The sequence below is a fragment of the Anomaloglossus baeobatrachus genome, chromosome 5 (assembly GCF_048569485.1).
Source record: "Anomaloglossus baeobatrachus isolate aAnoBae1 chromosome 5, aAnoBae1.hap1, whole genome shotgun sequence".
Classification (NCBI taxonomy): domain Eukaryota; kingdom Metazoa; phylum Chordata; class Amphibia; order Anura; family Aromobatidae; genus Anomaloglossus; species Anomaloglossus baeobatrachus.
The window spans coordinates 50,929,501-50,949,203 of NC_134357.1; the positions used below are offsets into that span (position 1 = coordinate 50,929,501).

The 19,703-nt window shown below is 43.8% G+C and overlaps 1 protein-coding gene across 1 annotated transcript in view; it reads left to right on the forward strand.

Moving 5' to 3' along the window:
* The first annotated feature begins 2,204 nt into the window (after nt 1–2,204).
* DPYSL4 (dihydropyrimidinase like 4) overlaps nt 2,205–19,703 on the forward strand; it is a 70,799-nt gene continuing 53,300 nt past the window's right edge. Inside the window, 3 exon segments of the mRNA XM_075348492.1 lie at nt 2,205–2,698; nt 12,018–12,106; nt 14,398–14,582. Of these exon segments, the coding sequence (XP_075204607.1) occupies nt 2,279–2,698; nt 12,018–12,106; nt 14,398–14,582 (694 nt within the window). The 5' untranslated portion in view covers nt 2,205–2,278.

The following is a 19,703-nucleotide window of genomic DNA, read 5'->3' on the forward strand; positions in this document are numbered from 1 at the left end:
TAGCAGTGGTTTCCTAGCAGCTATTTTACCATGAAGGCTGCTGCTTAAAGTCTCCTCTTAACAGTTGTTCTAGAGATGAGAAGGTGTGTCCAAACTTTTGGTCTGTACTGTATATTTTTTTTTTGCTGTCGGATTCAATAGTGATCTAATTAATTTAAACAAGTGGCATGTGCCATCAGATGAAATATGCACAAGTAATCCCCTGTAGCTTTGCTCCATACATGCTAATGTAGCAAGTAATCAGCCCAGGGAAGCTGCCTGAGATGTATATATAAGCTCCATGCACGGCGGCCATACAGCCTCTGTGCACAAGGCACAGCAAACGAGGGGCAGGTACACCGGTTTGGTTTGTTTATATGATTACACTTTATGTCTATTTTGTTTGTTTTCTTTTCTGTGATTCAATAAATTGGAAGAAAGGATGTCATAAAAGAGACACACATACTCTCAAGCCTTAGGCTATGGCTGTAAGGCACAGTAAGCTTTAATGGGAGACAGCCACCTACAGTAGGATCTGTCTGACTACATGGACATGACACAAGGACATTGATGTGCGTTGTCAGACGCTCGCCTCCAGCACAACCCAACGCAATGACAGGGGTTGGTGTGTGAATTACTGAAGTCAAGAGTTTAGGACTCAATTATCTCTATACTATATTGAATATTTCCTATGTCTTTGCAATGATTAAGAAACATGCCCTATGCATCCATTCAGCAGTCATGGTGGGACAACTTTTGGGTTAGACAACTTCAAGGATAAGACCATCGTGCCACACAATATTATAGATTCTTTATTTGATCCATATTTTACTAAATGCATGTCACCAAAAATATAAATTGGTTATAAGTCTATATACAATAAATCAATAGACCCTCTGGTCAGGACAGGTATTATGATCCGAATGTGGGGTCTGTGTTTAACAGATGTGTGAATTTGGCTTACCAGACCCCAAAAGCATCAGAGTTGGTAAGTGAATGGGCTCTCACATACAAATCTGCGTCACTGTCAGGTTCCCTGCATTCTACAGTGGTTGGCTTCGCCTGGTGACTAGAAGCAGTATCACTCATGCGGCGTGATACTGGTACCCAATCTGTTTGTGAGAGCTGCAGTGCAATGCAGCTGGAATTGGGAGGCACCCGACAGAGAGGCAGATCTCTGTGTGAGAGCCCATCCACTATCAGCACCTGCCAACTGTAATTGTTTGGGGTCTGGTGAGTGCGATTTTGTCTTTTGGAGGGGGGGGGGGTTACTTTCCTTTGGGGATGTCTGCTTTCTTTGATGAAGGGTCCTGCTGTATTATTTAACTTTTTAGCTGCTTGGACACTTCCTTATAGAACCGCAACTAGGGCTTATTTTTGGAGTAGGGCTAATATTTTATGCATACTCCGTAAAGTATAGTTATCTATCTACCTATCTATCTATCTATCTATCTACCTATCTATCTATCTATCTATCTATCTATCTATCTATCTACCTATCTATCTATCTATCTATCTATCCATCTATCTACCTGTCTTTTTATGTCTATCTTCTATCTCTCTATATATTATCTATCTATATTTATCTATCTATCTATCTATCTATCCCTCTATCTATCTATCCATCTATCCCTCTACCTATCTATCTATCCATCTATCCTTCTAGCTATCTACATATCTGTTATCTATCTTTCTGTATTTATCTATCATCTATATCTATCTATATGTATATATATATATATATATATATATATATATATATATATATATATATATTTCATATCTTTTTCCTACTTGTGCAATTTTCTAACATTTTAATTATCTCTTAATGTTTCTAATATATTCATGTCACATTTTTTCTCTCATCTATCAATCAATCCATCCATCCACCTATCTATCTATCTTTCTATCTATTATCTATCTATCCATCCATTATCTATCTATCGATCTATCTATCCTAATATCTATCTATCTATCTATCTATCTATCTATCTATCTATCTATCTATCTATCTATCTATCTATCTATCTATCTATTTATCTATCTCTCTATCCCCAGTGCACACTATGTCTGCATTACCATGTTCTGTTAGTTATTGTGCAGACAGCACATTGCACTGTGGTTTCAGCACCACACCCCTTGGACAGCACAGTCAGGCTTCAGAAGTCGCAGCCATCTGGGGTATAACCTCAGGGGGTTATGTGACACGCTGTAGACTCGGTCCCTTCCTCAGATTCAGCCTGGCAGCCCAAGAAGAGACTTCACTTTGGATTATCCTGCAGTCACACATCCAGCAGCGATGGCAGAGAGGAGCAGGGCTGAGAAAGTGGATGGAGATGTCCCCAGTTACTTTTCTACTCTGGGATCTGGCAGCCCTAAACCCAGGCAGAAGTATGGGGGCATGTTCTGTAATGTGGAGGGGGCATTCGAAAATAAAACAATTAACTTTGATTCCTTGAGTGTTGGGAAGAAAAGTGCAAACAAGAAAGCAGAGGTGTCCGGATCTGGCGCCAGCTCAGATGGGCTGAGTGAGTCCGGGAGTGAGTCCGGGAGTGAGTCCGGGAGTTCGGGCAGCGTGGACGGGCGGGGGCCAACCGAGGACGAGCAGAGGAAGAGGAGCGGGGAGAAGAGGAGCGGAGAGGAGAGGAGCGGAGAGGAGAGGAGCGGAGAGAAGAGGAGCGGAGAGAAGGACAAAACTGCATTCAGGGCTCAGGCAAAGGTGACATAAGGAAAGCTTCATATACCGCACTAAAAGTATCCGCTCCTAGTGTTCTAATAAGTGTTTTCACATTCATTCTGTGTAGTACGCACTCCACCTACTTATCTATCTATCTATCTATCTATCTATCTATCCATCCATCTATCTATGATCTATGTATCTATCTATCTATCTATCCATCTATGTATCTATCTATTCCTCTATCTATCCATCTATCTATGTATTTATCTATCTATCTATGTATCTATCTATCTATGATCTATGTATCTATCTATCTATCTATCCATCTATCTATGTATCTATCTATCTATCTATCTATCTATGTATCTATCTATCTATATATCTATCTATGTATCTATCTATCTATGATCTATGTATCTATCTATCTATCTATCCATCTATCTATGTATCTATCTATCTATATATCTATCTATCTATCTCTCCATCTATCTATCATAATTGAACTAATATATATATATATATATATATATAAAAGAGATAGATTGAGGGATAGATAGATAGATAGATAGATATGATAGATAGATAGAATGATAGATAGATAAATGTACAGGAAGATATATAGATAGATAGATTGATTTATAGGTAGATAAATGGATGGATAGATAGAAGGATAGATAGACAGATATATATATATATAGAGGGATAGATAGATAGATAGATGATAGATAGATAGATAGATGATAGATAGATGGATAGATGATAGATAGATGGATAGATAGATAGATAGATAGATAGATGATAGATAGAGGGATAGATAGATAGATAGATAGATAGAGGGATAGATAGATAGATAGATAGAGGGATAGATGATAGATAGATAGATAGATAGATGATAGATGTATAGGTAGATAGATGGATGATAGATATATGTTTAAAAAAATCTATCTGTTCATAGTATCTATCTCAAAAGTACTCTACCTTTTTCTTTTAAATGTTTTTATTAATTTTAACACAAAGTAATATGAATATAACCAGACATGTTATGAAAATATACATTGCTGATTTTAGTAAACAACTCACATGTCAATATTCTACGGTAGGTTATAGAATACACTACCTTTTTAACCACATACCATTGACCCTTCTATCTGTTTCTACTGTATATCTATTTCATATACTTCATATTCTATCTATCCAATATATGCAATGTATCATTTTAAACGTGTGTGTACATACTGTATATATCGAATTTATTTACATCTGTCCATAATGTATGTATTTATGTATTCATTGAATAACACATTCTAGCAATCCATCTTTATATATTCATGTGATTTATGCATAGGAATACACGGTATATATATATATATATACACTACTTTTTCTGCTGCAGGTGCATTTCTCCTGTATTATTTCCCTGCACTTGTATCTGATCTGTGTCTCTTTGTAAATATTATGTATATCTCTGATCTTTTGGGGGTGATGTTAGAGGCCTGTGAGGATGATTTGGGGGTCACAGTTGAGGAAACATTCCTGGAAGTGTCCGTATTTCCAGGTGGTTGGGGTCAGCCCCCTCCTCACACAGAGGAGCAGGGATGCTGCATTAACCCCTTGATTCCGGGGGAGTGCACGGGCTGTGCCGGCCGCTCGGGGGCGCTGCGGCTCCAGGGTCACCGGCAGCCTTTTGTTCGCCCTCTGGAGGGGGAGGTGGGCTGGCTCCAGGCCCTAGGAGAGGCCGTGGCTGGAGGATGAGGCTGGCATTGTAATCAAGGATTCGCTGCTTCCTCCAGTGCAGGGGGAGCCACAGAGCCTGCACAACAAAAAGCGCAGGCACATCCCCCACCATCCGAGCCGCCGCCAGCAGCACAATACACCGGAGCACAGCCTGCACCCGGGACCCCTTACTGCTGGGAAATTGGGGTCTCAAACAGCCAGGATGTCTTACCAAGGAAAGAAGAACATCCCCAGGATCAGTGTAAGCTGCAGGGAGGGGGCAGGTGGATGATTCATTACACAGCCATGACATGTGAAGAGTCAGTGCCAGGAGGCCCTTTAATAAGGCAGTGCACCCAGTGCCCCCCATAGGGCTCACCATAGGGCTCAGTAGGACTGTATGTGCCATATACTGGAGCCCGGATCCTCCTGTGCACACAGATAGGCTGCATGGAGCCTGATACTCTGCCTTGTTTACCTCTTGGTGACTGTATTGTGGTCATCACCTATCCTATGCTCTCCTGTGTGAATAATGACCACAATACACAGCACAGGACAATTGGGTGTAAATTGCCATCACTGATGAGCTGGTATTGAATCTGGGTCACTTTATTTCCTGCTCATGAAATGCAAATAAATCTGTTCAGTCTGTTCTTCATGATCAGAAGCCAACAGATTATTGGCAAATATGTAGCTAAATCGTTATATTTACAGCCAGAAAGCCAATAGCAGAGGACTACAGGCGAAATAATAGCACAGGACTAATTATATTATACCAGAGAAGCGTATGGACCCCAAAGATACAGCGATGATCCCCTCCTGGAGTCACCATTACAAGGGCAGGGGGATTGTTTACCTCCATAGAGAACACTGTGGCTGCTTGTATCTTTCTGACACTATTCTGCTATAGTATTCTGCATGTGTCCAGCTCTGACCTTCCTCCATGGGTATTTGTAGCTCTGGGTTTATATTTAGATCTGTTTGTCCTTTCCTGGTAAAAATGTATTGTTATAGATCAAAGTAAGGATTAAATGTGGGTGTGAGTATAATAGAATTGTATATATGTATAGTGTGGGTAAATGAGAGAGATGGATGGATAGATAATAGATGATATATATTGTTATAGATAGATAAATAAACAATACATAGATGGATAGAAAATAGATAAATAGATAGATAGATGGAGGGATGGATAGATACGTTTCATATATATATATATATATATATATATATATATATATATATATATATATATATATATATATATACATAGATGGATAGAAGGAGAGATAGATGCATAGATGGATAGATAGATAATAGGATAGATAGATAGATAGATAGATAGATAGATAGAAAGTATTAGGATAGATAGATATTAGGAAGGTTAAATAGATAGATAGATATTAGGATAGATTAGATAGATAGATAGATATTAGGATAGATTAGATAGATAGATAGATATTAGGATAGATAGATATTAGGATAGATAGATAGATAATAGATAGAAAGATATTAGGATAGATAGATAGATATTAGGAAGGATAGCTAGATAGATAGATTAGATAGATAGATATTAGGATAGATAGATATTAGGATAGATAGATATATATAGATAGATATTAGGATAGATAGATAGATATTAGGATAGATAGATAGATAGAGGGATGGATAAATAGATAGCTATTAGGAAGGATAGATAGATAATGGATAGATAGATAGATAGATAGAGGGATAGATAGATAGATAGAGGGATAGATAGATAGAGGGATAGATAGATAGATAGATAGATAGATAGATAGATAGATGGATAGATAGATAGATAGATAGAGGAATAGATAGATAGAGGGATAGATAGATAGATAGATAGATAGATGGATAGATAGATAGATAGATAGATAGATAGATGGATAGATAGATAGATAGATAGATAGAGGAATAGATAGATAGAGGGATAGATGGATAGATAGATAGATAGATAGATGGATAGATAGATAAATAGATAGATAGAGGGATAGATAGTCGGATGGTTTGGAGAGTTATGTTGATGTTCCAGAATACAATATTATTATATTTGAATAAATGTTGATTTTTTTTATCAAGAATGATTGTGGATTGTTGTTTATGGAAAGAAAATAAGACATCCCCTGAAAATAAGCCCTACCCCATCTTTCTGAGCACAAAATAATATGACACCCTTTCTGATTTTCGGAGGAACACGTTACATAGATAGATAAAGGATAGGTAAATAGATAGATATGAGAAACAGATCTGAAACATGACAGATATATAAATAGATAGATGGATAAATAGATATGGGATGGATCGATAGAAGACTGATTGTATATTAAAGTGATATCAGATAGATATTAGATAGATAGAGATAGAAATTAGAGATAATAGGTTATATAGATATACAGTGATAGATACATTCATAGATAATAGAAATGAGGTATAAATAAATAGATAGATAATAAATATACAAAACAGAAGACAAAGCAGAAGAACTCCAATATAGTGATTGCCTGTGCTTGATTTATAGATGGATACATAGATATTTGATGAGATATGAGAGATGATAGATGCATAAATTGATAAGTAGACCCGTATACACTATACAGTAGAAATAAATACATATATAAACAATTATAAGGGGAAACAAGCAGTGGGGAGCTTGTGATATACATAGGGAGGCAGATTCGGTACAGGGATGTCACAGAATTGCATTGTAATTTTCATAGCCTCTTGGATGGGACATATACAGCCATGGGGCTAAAGCCTTAAAGGGAAGCTGTTAGCAGGATTTCACTACTGAAACTGAGAGCAGCATAACGTAGAGAGAGAGACCCTGATTCCGGCGGTGTGTCACTTACTGGGCTGACTGCTGTAGTTTTAAATAAATATCACAGTTTTAGCATCAGGAGATTATCCCTAGAGGACTAGTAAACTTGGTACCATATTCATACAAAAACCCCATCCCCATTGGTAACTGACAGCTTTCTGCCTATGCACAGTGCACACAGAAAGCTGGTGTGGGTGGAGTTATACTAAGCTCAGCAACCAGAGAACTGCTAGGAATAAATCAGTAATTTTATTCAAACTACAGTAATCAGCTCAGTAAGTGAAACATCACTGGAATCAGGATCTCTGCCCCTGCATCATGCTGCTCACAGATAAGGAAGCAAAATTCTTGTGCCAGAGTCCCTCTTACTTATATCATATGATGTTTGACCTTTGCTCAATAAAAGGGGTTGTTCCCTTTTAGATTAGGTTCTACCCCAGCTGCTGTTGGTTTAAAAATACTAGACAGTGCGGCAGCCAATCAGCGAGCTCAGAGCCTCTGCCAATGTAGACGGAACTCCTTCCTCACCAGTATTCCCCCTTGATTTGCATTTCTGGAACTGCTGTAGCTTGTGATAGCCAGCATTCACTCCTTGCATTAATGCTTGTTCGCGCATGCGCACCTATATTGACTGCGCCGGCCGGGGGTGCATGCAGTAGATGGGCGCTTTTTCCTACCTGGTTCCTCTCTATTGATGCCACTTATACACCTGAAGGTGTAGCGAGTGGCATCCACAGAGAATCAGGTAGTCAATATAGGTGCGCATGCGCACACAAGCATGCAAGGAGTGAACGCTGGACAGTGTGGTGCACCCAGCATCTGGATGTAAAGTTATTTTCACAAGCGCTGTGCCAGTAATAGGAACGGTGCACAATTTTGCTTGTCTACAATAGATCAGTGTATACAGTGCCTTGCGAAAGTATTCAGCCCCCTTGAATTTTTCAACCTTTTCCAACATTTCAGGCTTCAAACATAAAAATAAAAATGTTAATGTTATGGTGAAGAATCAACAGCAAGTGGGACACAATTGTGAAGTTGAACGAAATTTATTGCTTATTTTAAACTTTTGTAAAAAATAAATAACTGAAAATTGTGGCGTGCAATATTATTCATCCCCCTTTACTTCCAGTGCAGCAAACTCACTCCAAAAGTTCATGATCACTCTGGATGAACTGTAGAGATCTACAGCTGAGGTGGGAGAGTCTGTCCATAGGACTACAATCAGTCGTACACTGCACAAATCAGGCCTTTATGGAAGAGTGGCAAGAAAAAATCCATTTCTCAAAGATATCCATAAAAAGTGTTGTTTACAGTTTGCCACGAGCCACCTGGGAGACACCAAACATGTGGAAGAAGGTGCTCTGGTCAGATGAAACCAAAATCAAACTTTTTGGGAACAATGCCAAACGATATGCTTGGTGTAAAAGCAACACAGCTCATCACCCTGAACACACCATCCCCACTGTCAAACATGGTGGTGGCAGCATCATGGTTTGGGCATGCTTTTTTCAGCATGGACAGGGAAGATGGTTAGAATTGATGGGAAGATGGATGGAGCCAACTACAGACAATTCTTGAGGAAAACCTGTTGGAGTCTGTAAAAGACCTGAGACTGGGACGGAAATTTGTCTTTCAACAAGACAATGATGCCAAACATAAAGCAAAATCTACAATGGAATGGTTCACAAATAAACGTATCCAGCTGTTAGAATGGCCAAGTCACAGTCCAGACCTGAATCCAATTGAGAATCTGTGGAAAGAGCTGAAAACTGCTGTTCACAAACGCTCTCCATCCAACCTCACTCAGCTCCAGCTGTTTACAAAGGAAAAATGGGCAAGAATTTCAGTCTCTCGATGTGCAAAACTGATAGACACATACCCCAAGCGACTGCAGCTGTAATCGCAGCAAAAGGGGGCGCTACAAAATATTAACTTAAAGGAGACCAATAATATTGCACGCCCCAATTTTCAGTTTATTATTTTTCATAAAATAAGCAATAAATATCGTTCACCTTCACAATTGTGTCCCACTTGTTGTTGATTCTTCACCATAAAATTTAAAATTTTTATATTTATGTTTGAAGCCTGAAATGTAGGAAAAGGTTGAAAAATTCAAAGGGGGCCGAATACTTTCGCAAGGCACTGTAAGTTTTGGTTCACGCCTTTTTTTTTCTACAGTTATGTAACATTGCATCGTCTGTCCCTTCTTTTTGTTTTACTAGGTCCCAGCCCTCCTCCCATTTACCCTATAAATGACACTGTAGAGGAGTTTTGCCTATTTTGCTCTTAGCTGTTAGTCTGAGTACATGGAAGATGAGTTTTTTAGCTTTCACTTGCTGTGTGCCGGCCATGGTGGTGTGACTGAAGCCGTGGGACCCCACACCTTTACCGTAAGGACCCACTGAGAGGTTCGCCATCACGTGGCAGTGGCCTTCAGAATGATCAGTTTTGTAAACTTTTACTTGTCTGCAATAGATAAATGTGAAAGTTTTCGATGTGTAGCACATGATACAGTCCTGCTTCAATGTGAACTATTGATTTATCAAATAAGAATTAAAACAACGGTTACTCTTTAATCCTGCCATGTACAGATCACAGTCCCCCGAGTCGGCTCAGTTGGATGAGACAACCATGGAGCCGCCAGAATCTGTGAGTTGACAGGATCTGGTGATTTGACTTTGAGAGTTTGGCCACTACTTTTACATTGATGGTCTATGCTTATGGAGCACCCCAGGGGGTCTGGGGAATACTCGTCACTGGGCCGATGGAGGGTCAGGGGGATGTCACGAGTGGCCCTGCCCGGCTTCGTGACCCTGAGGTGTCCACAAAAAGGGAAGGATGGTGGGATGATGAGGATAAAGGATGTTGGGAGTAGGTAGTAGTTGTCTGGTGACGCCACCTGCGTTATGTGACCAGGAATTATCCACCACTGCGGTCACTGTCCTCTGCGGCAGATGGTATTGCAGCTAGGATAGTTCATCTTCCTGCAGGTGAAGCTAGGCCCAAGGGAGTATGATGGAGGTAGTGGCTGTTGGCGCCAAAGCGCAGGGCACCGACAATGAAGGGCGGACCCAGTAGTTGCGGTTCCAGGTCTTTACTCGCTGTCCGTGGGTTGCACGGAGGTGCTGGTCTTCGCCGTGATGGGTTACAGCCGATCCCGGGTAAGTTAGAGATAGCCACCGGTATTTGAAAGTGTCCTTTCCCAAGGGATGCCCCGTCAGAAGTGAGGAACCCGGGCTGAGCATCCCACTCCAAGCCTCAGGTACCGTGAAGAAAGAAAGAAGAAAGTGGTGTTGTGTCGCCAGAACTGAAGTCCCAACTAGACTGAAGATTGTGCCCAGGTTGCTCCTACTTCTACCCCAAGTTGTGCCCACCCCCCAGGTGGTTGTTCTAGTGACAGGGAAAGTACCATGCCTCGTGATGGCCACCCCCAGCCTACCCTAGTCCAGTCCCCAGTGAGAGGGCTCCTAAGCTGTATGTAAAGTGAAATCTAGAAACACCAGTGATTAACCCCCTCTTTACCCGAGATGAATACTGCACCTTAAGTGAGGTGCAGTACCCTGTGGCGACTTGAGCCTCAGGGGCGCCACACTTATGATAGGTCATCAATGTCTGATTGCTCAGCATCCAACCTCGCCAATCAGCTTTTCTTGGTGCCGGCAGCAGGCGGTCGGAAATGCCCAGTTCCAGATCTGCACGTCTTCTGATACCAGTGGCAGCTGAGTACTATACATCTGCCTCCTAATGAATTGCATGACAGGCAGATGTGCAGTACCCACCCGCCATCAGAAGATGGAGCAGCTCCGGAACTGAGCATATGCATCCACCTGCTGCCGCCGGGACCGAGAACAGATGATCGGTGGGGGTGCGGGGTGTCGGACCCCGGCCGATCAGACATTGATGACCTATCCTAAGGCGGGCTTTGCACACTGCGACATCGCAGGTGCGATGTCGGTGGGGTCAAATTGAAAATGACGCACTTCCGGCATCGCATGCGACATCGCAGTGTGTAAAGCCTAGATGATACGATTAACGAGCGCAAAAGCGTCGTAATCGTATCATCGGTGCAGCGTCGGCGTAATCCATGATTACGCTGACGCGACGGTCCGATGTTGTTCCTCGCTCCTGCGGCAGCACACATCGCTGTGTGTGAAGCCGCAGGAGCGAGGAACATCTCCTACCGGCCTCACTGCGGCTTCCGTAGGATATGCGGAAGGAAAGAGATGGGCAGGATGTTTACATCCTGCTCATCTCCGCCCCTCCGCTCCGATTGGCCGCCTGCCGTGTGACGTCACAGTGACGCCGCACGACCCGCCCCCTTAACAAGGAGGCGGGCCGCCGGCCACAGGGACGTCGCACGGCAGTTGAGTGTGTGTGTGAAGCTGGCGTAGCGATAATTTTCGCTACGCCAGCTATCACCACATATCGCTGCTGCGACGGGGGCGGGCACTATCGCACTCGGCATCACAGCATCGGGCTGCGATGTCGCAGTGTGCAAAGCCCGCCTAAGGCGAGACCATCAATGTAAAAGTAGTGGACAACCTCTTTACTCGCTTTAGCTTTTGTTCTGCTCTCACAGGAGTCTAGCAGAAGATTGATTTGCAGCCCCATAAAGAACACATGTGCACTTGACCAATCTGAGTATGGGGGTGTCAGGAGAGATCGCTGTTCACTCACTTGGATCGTTCATTCAGTCCTTCGTTGTGTGAGGTTTTTGCACTCCACATTTCGTGTCTGTATTTTCCACCCTTAGAATGTTGGACCGTAGGACCTCATGTATATTATATCTGCTTTTTTTTTCTGCAGAGTGACAGACTTCTGATCAAAGGAGGGAAGATTGTAAATGACGATCAGTCATTCTGTGCAGACATATACATAGAAGATGGCTTAATAAAGTAAGTTTTCCTATATGGAGTAAGGCTTGTCTTTTGTGCAGTACAGTAGATAGATATACAAAGATAGAACAGATAAAATAGATAGGTATAGAAAGATAAATACATAGATAGATAGAAGAGATAAAATAGATAGAGAGATATAAAGAAAGAAAATAAGAAAGAACATTTAACATAAATTAGATATACCAATTCTGGTGCCGGCTCTTCCCGTTGTCCTGGTGCGGTGGCAAACGGGGTAATAGTTGTGGGGTTGATGCCAGCTGGGAATTGACAGCTGGCATCAAGCCCGGGTATTAGTAATGGGTGGGCATCTACCAGACACCCACAGTACTAATCCAGGTGTTGAAAGTAGAATAAAAAATTTTATTTGAATAAAAAAACCCCGACTCCAGCCCTCTTTCGCCAATTTATTTCTTTATTTTTTAAAAAAATACAAAAGGTTCGCCATAATCCATTGCAAGGTCCCACGACATTCCCCAAAAGCGAACGTGAAAAGACATAAAAAGAGAAAATTATTTTTTAAATCAAGACAAAAGACACTCTCTTTTCCAGTTTAATTCCCTGTCAAGGCCCAAATCCTAATTTGCCATTATCCAATTAGGAGGGGGCCCATTGTTTATGAGAGCAGTCCTTGCAGTCGCACACGCACACATTGCTGTGTGTGCTTCCCTGCAGTGACTTGAGATCAGGTCAGCCCTGGTCACCACAGGCGAACCCTCAGCAGTGTGTGAGCAGCCGCGGCAGTGACGTCACGGTTTTATCGGAGTTCCCAGTGAACTCTGATGAACCCGAGAAGTCACTGCCGCGACACCTGCAGCAGCGCGGGTCACTCGGCAGTGATGTCAGCAGGTCATCCGAGTTCATTGGATACTCTGATGAAACAGTGAAGTCACTGCACACACACTGCTGGATAATCACCTGTCCCCGGCGATGCTATTTCCAACGCTGCTGCTGCTTTCGGGTCCGTATTGCAGTAAATATGAAATGAGCATAATGAGCAGCCCAGACGCAAGTGACAGCAGCGCCGAAGACAGCAGGGTTGGAGACAGGTGAGTATAGAAAATAATTTTATTTCAAATACACGTGTATTCTTCGTTACGTGTCATACTGATGTCACACGGATCACATCAGTGTTTGGAATGTGTGACACCTGTGCTGCTGGAGAAAAATGGACATATCTCCTTGTGTCTGTGCGGGCCACTCAGGCCGTGTGAAAGCATGGACATATGAGTTAGAATAACATGAGTGATGGATGTCACACGTACCTGAAGCACAGACGTGTGAAAGAGGCCTAAGTAAGAGTTAAGGGTGCTTTATACGCTGCAACATCGCTACCGATATATCGTCGGGGTCACGTCGTTAGTGACGCACATCCGGCGCCGTTAGCGACATCGCAGCGTGTGACACCAAGGAGCAACGATCAACGATCGCAAAATCGTCCAAAACCGATGATCGTTGACACGTCGTTCCTTTCCTTAATATCGTTGCTGCTGCAGGTACGATGTTGTTCATCGTTCCTGCGGCAGCACACATCACTATATGTGACACCGCGGGATTGACGAACATCTCCTTACCTGCGTTCACCGGAAAAGAAGGAAGGAAGGAGGTGGGCGGGATGTTACGGCCGCTCATCTTCGCCCCTCCGCTTCTATTGGACGGGCGCTTAGTGACGTCGCGGTGACGTCGCTGTGACGCCAAACGCCCCTCCTTCTTGAGGGAGGGATTGTTAGGCGGTCACAGCGACGTCGCTGCACAGGTATGTGCGTGTGACGCTGCCGTAGCGATAATGTTCGCTACAGCAGCGATCACCAAATGTCGCACGTACGACGGGGGCGGGTGCAATCGCTAGCGATGTCGCAGCGTGTAAAGCACCCTATAGAGCTTAACATATGCGCTGGAATGGAGCAGGGTGGAGCCGCTCCAATAACGACTGTGGCACTGATGGAAATTGCTAAGGGTTATCCTCCATACCGCCAGCAAATACTCATCATAAAGACTTTCCATCTGCAACACTGGCAACTGGATTATCTGATGAAAGCCGTAAAGATGAAAGACCTTTACATGACTAAATTGGATTATTTCTTAGAATAAATACATTCTATCACTTCTGGAGATGTGGAGTTCTGCATATATTATAGCATGTAGCATCATCTTGTTATATACAATGGAGGACTGGAGGTATAAGACAGATTTATAATCTCAGCCAAGGTCATAGAAAATCATGTTCGTGGTTTTCCATAAATTACCTTTTTGATTTTGGATTTTTCTTAGTTTTTATTTTTTTTATGCAGGCAAATTGGGGAAAACCTGATTGTCCCTGGTGGAGTAAAGACCATCGATGCTCATGGTTTGCTTGTTATACCTGGAGGAATAGATGTCCACACAAGGCTACAGATGCCGATCTTGGGAATGACAGGTGCTGATGACTTCTTCCAAGGCACAAAAGCGGCGCTGGCAGGTGGCACTACGATGATAAGTGAGTACACAGCAGAAACCTATATGGCTGAACAATTATTATCCTTCCACTCTGGATGTATATGGAGCACACCACGGGCCTTGGGGAATACTCGTCACCGGGCCGGCGAGAGTCAGGGGATGTCACGGGTGGCCCTGCCTGGCTTCGTGACCCCTGAGGTGTCCATGAAGGGATGGATGGTGGGATAATGAGGATGAAGGGGTTGAGGATGTTGAGAGTAGTTATGTTGTGACCCCACCTGTGGTGTGCAGCCAGGGATTAGCCGCCGCTGCAAGTGCTGTACTCTGAGGCGGATGGTGTCGCAGCCGGGATGGTTCAGCTCCCCACAGGTAGAGCTAGGCCCCAGGAAAGATGATGGGGGTAGGTAGTGGCCATTGTTGCCGAAGTGCGGGGCGACGGTGCCGGCAATGAAGGGCTGACTGAGTGGTTGCGGTTCAAGATCTTTTACTCACAGTCCGGTTGTCACCCTTGGAGTGCCGGTCTCTACCGTAATGAGCCCCAAATGATCCCAGATAATCTCGGAGATCACTTTTTGGTCGGGGTCCCTCCATTTCCGTGTATAGAAGATGGATGGAGGTGTTTCCTGCACTCTCCGTAGACCCTGGAATCCCCGGTAGCTGTTGAGAGCCCGGCCTGAGCTGCCTGCTGCAAGCCACAGGTCTTGTAGTGCTCCCAGAAGTGTAAAGTGAAGCCTGGACCGAGGTCCTGACTGTGCTCCTCACCCCAAGCTGTGCTCGGGGTCAACTCTTTTAGTGTAAAGATGCTCCTTCCTTTTCCCCAAGTGGTGCCGCCCCCCAGGTGGTTGTTCTAGTGACCGGGAAAGTCCCATGCCTCGTGATGGCCACCCCCCTATCTACCCTAGGCCAATCCCAGTGGGAAAGCACCTAACTGTGTGTGTGTGTGAATGTAAGAGAGACCAGTGATTTACCTCTTCCTTACCCGGGATGAGTACTGCACCCTAAGTAAGATGCAGTACCCTGTGGTGACTGAAACCTCAGGGGCACCACATATTTGAAGGTTATCAAAAAATTTATGGCATGCAGCAAACCTTGGCTGATGATAAGGCCAAATAGTCTTGGACGGCTTGTTGGAAGCTAGTCAGGGTGCTTCATGCTTCTCAAAGGGCATTGATAGGAACGGAACCCACACCTTGTTTATAGTAATACAAAAGCAACATAACTACTTTCATTGTCTGATAAATGAGTACCCAAATATTTGAGACAATAGACGCAAAACTGAGCCCACAGCCAACTGGAAAAATCCACAATATCTTGCAGCACCACTATGAAAATTGCGCAATTTTTAAGTACCAACCTGCAAGCAATAGAAAACATTAGATGAGAATGTCGTGTACCGCCCCAGTGTTGGTCGGGCTGCTCGGATTCGAGATCGTGGTGGCTCGAGAGGGCCCGAACCCAGGTTGGCGGACACTTTGATCTTTGATCTTTGAAAAGGGGGTATTTACAGGGGATAAGTTCCTGATGCCACCTGTGGGTTGCGGTAATGGGAGTACCGCCACTGCTGTGAGGCGTACCGGGGCAGATGGAGTTAAGCAGCCTGATGTTAGTCCTTCCACAGGTAGGGATGGCCCCAGGCTCAGGGGTGTTCATGTTTATTCGGGAGTGCAGGGTGCAGGGGGAGCAGGGTACTCACTGTGAGTAATCGTGGTGCAGGATGAGGATTATAAAGTAGACACACACTCTGCAAGTAAACCAAGTCCTCTGTGTGCCACAGTCGCTACGGGGGAGCCTGTCCAGGTGTCCGTTGCCACCGGTGTCACTTGACAGTCCGGAGCCCACCTCCGTGCACAATTTAATTGTCTGTCTGTGGCCCCTCGGCTTGAAGTTGTTAGGGCCCCGCTACCCTCGTGAAGTGTAGCTGTGGTCTTGGGAGCTGGCACTTGGGACTTTAGTGGGCTGCTTTTGGCTGGAAAACCCTGTCCCACGCGTTGTGCTGATGCCCCTCTTCTTTGAGCTCTGTGGAGAGGACCCTGAAAGTCTCCTTTCTCTGCAGGTTAATTGCCAGGACGTTAAATCCGCTCCTGACCTAGGGTCCTGTACCCCGTCGTGCTCGGTACCGGTCAGTTTCTTTTGGGCTTGCTGGTGCCAACAGTCCTCCTAGACTATGTCCGTCGCACCCTTTCTAATGTCACTGCCACCAGTCCCCAACTCCTCTGGTCCCGTACCACCGTCTGCGACCCAACCACGGTCTAGCTTCCCGGGAGCTCACTCTCCCCAGCTCCTCACTCTTTGAGGGCTCTCGCTACTCTTCTCTGAACTCAAACTCGAACTGACTGACTTCCCTCCCACAAGTCTGCCTGACCTCTAGGTGGGTGGACCTTTTCCAGCTAGACCAACCCACTGGTGTGTCTTGACAGGTCATGATGTGAGGTGTTGATTGGGATTTGTGGTGCTGTTGGTAGTGACACTGGTTTCTTAGGAACTTGGAACCATAGGGAGGTAGGCCCTGCACCCTGGGTAAGAATGCAGTACCCTGTGGCACCCTGATGTACTCAGGGGCGCCACAGTCAAACTCGCAAAGAACCCTTTAAGCAGCCGATCTGCACATCCACTGAGTTAATATTGATGGCCAATCCAAAGTATAGACTATTTTAAGAGGGTACCTGTCACTTGTTATAAAATGGAGCTAAATACCTTTTAAAAATCTCCAAACTCCCTGATTTTGACACGTTTTTTCTCATTGGCATTGCATCTCTCCATTACAGTGATATTCACATTATAGCCTTTGGAGTGCAGAATGTGAAATTTCTGCTTGTAGTACAACTGGGCGCTTCTTCGGAGTCTTCTCTGAGGTCTTGCGCATTCACCCCTCTCTCCAAGGTGCTGCCAATCACAGCTCAGCAGCTGATCTAGGAGTCTGTGATTGGCAGCGCCAGGGAGGGAGGGGTGAAAGCGCAAGACCTCAGAGAAAACTGAAGTAATGCCCTGCTGCACTACAAGCAGAGATTTCACATACTGTGCTCCAAAAGCAACAAATGTGAATATCTCTGCAATAGAGCAACTCAGCAGAAAATGGAAAAGAGCTGCAGAATCAGGGGAACCAGGAGGATTCTTACAAGGTATTTGCAGTCATGGCAGAATGTGTTTGCATCCTTGAAATTGCAACAAAAAATGAAGTATTTCTAACAGAAAATGATTGCAGTTTCAAGTTTTGTTATACACATGTTTATTTACTTTGTGTGTATTGGAACAGCACAAAAAGAAAAAGAAAAAAATGCAAATTGGACACATCCTGAGCAAAAATATAAACACAACACTTTTCATGAGCTGAACTCAAAAATCTAAAGCAGGCTTTACATGCTGCGACATCGCTAGCATTTGCTAGTGATGTCGAGCGCGATAGTACCCGCCCCCGTCGTACGGCCGATATGTGGTGATCGCTGCCGTAGTGAAAATTATCGCTACGGCAGCGTCACACACACACATACCTGCCCGGTGACGTCGCTCTGGCCGGCGACCTGCCTCTTTTCTAAGGGGGCGGGTCGTACGGCGTCACAGCGACGTCACATGGCAGGCGTCCAATAGAAGCGGAGGGGCGGAGATGAGCGGGACGTAACATCCCGCCCACCTCCTTCCGTCCGCATTGCTGGTGGAGGCAGGTAAGGAGATGTTCCTCGCTGCGGTGTGTGCGATGTGTGCTGCCGCAGGAACGACGAACAACATCGCTAATAAGCAGAGAACGATTTTTTGTTTCAGGACGACCTCTCTGTGGCAAACGATTTTGACCGCTTTTGCGATCGTTTAAGGTCGCTCATAAGTGTCACACGCTGCGATATCGTTAATGCCGCTGGATGTGTGTCACAAACACCGTGACCCCGACGAAAAAACATTAACGATATCGTAGTGTGTAAAGCCCTCTTAAGACATTTTCTATGTACAAAAGGGCTTTTCTCTTGAATATTGATCACATATTTGTCTTAATCTGTGTTAGTGATCACTTCTCCTTTGGTGTGGCATATCAAGATGCTGATTAGACAGCATTTTATTGCACAGGTGTGCCTTAGGCTGGGCTGTGTGATAAAACTGCACATTTTAGAGTGGCCTTTTATGATGGCCGACCTAAGGCACACCTGTGCAATAATCATGCCTTTAATGTCACTATATATCAAATTTGGGCCCTTTACTGCAAATGTTTTATATGTGATTATTTCAGCTGAATAGACTGTTGCAATTAATAATTATAAATTGATATTAAATTGTACAATAGTATACAATATAAACATCACATGGATGCGAATGAAAGAATCAGTAGGCTTGGTATTTTCTTGACATTTCTTTATGTTTTCTATCAGTTAGCTTTTATTTTTATTTTTCGTGTTAATAGAGGAAGTAAGGTCTAAGGAGAGAACTTTTCTCCTTGCGGAGACTGACAAATCAATCTGGATGTCAGTGGTGAGGAGACTTATAGCTGCAATCCTCCTCTGGGAAATATTCAAATTGTCTCTTCAGGGAGGACGGAGACAAACTCTAGCGCCACCTATTGGAAGTAGCAATCTTAAAAGTCAAAAGTGGCTCTTTAACATGCCTTTTCATATGACCTAGGATTTATGCCAGATTAGAACCTCAATTTGAAGACATAGTGTTTCAGGTTGATTGTCCCTCGTCAGTGCAAAGTATGAGATCTGATCTGGCTGTATGAGAAGCTAAAGTGGGGTTACAGCGATATCACTACTCACCACTGACAGCCAGATTGGTTTGTCAGTCTCCGCAAGGAGAAAAGTTCTCCCCTTAGACCTCACTTTAGCTTCAAATACAGCCAGATCAGATCTCATAATTTGCACTGACGAGTGACAATCATCCCGAAACACTGTGTCTGCAAATTGAGGTTCTGATCTGGCATAAATCCTAAATCATATGGAAAGGCTCGTTAAAGGGGCCACTTCTGACTTTTAGGATTGCTACTTCCAATAGGTGGCACCAGAGGTCATCTCCTTCCTCCCTGAAGAGACAATTAGAGGATATAAAAAGCACTTGACGATAGGCAAAGCTGTCAGAACGTGTTGTGACACATAGAGCCTTCATGATATTTTCTCCTGAAAATAAAGCAGGAATAAAAAAAAAAATTAAATATTATATAAATAGAAGACTAATCTATCAATGA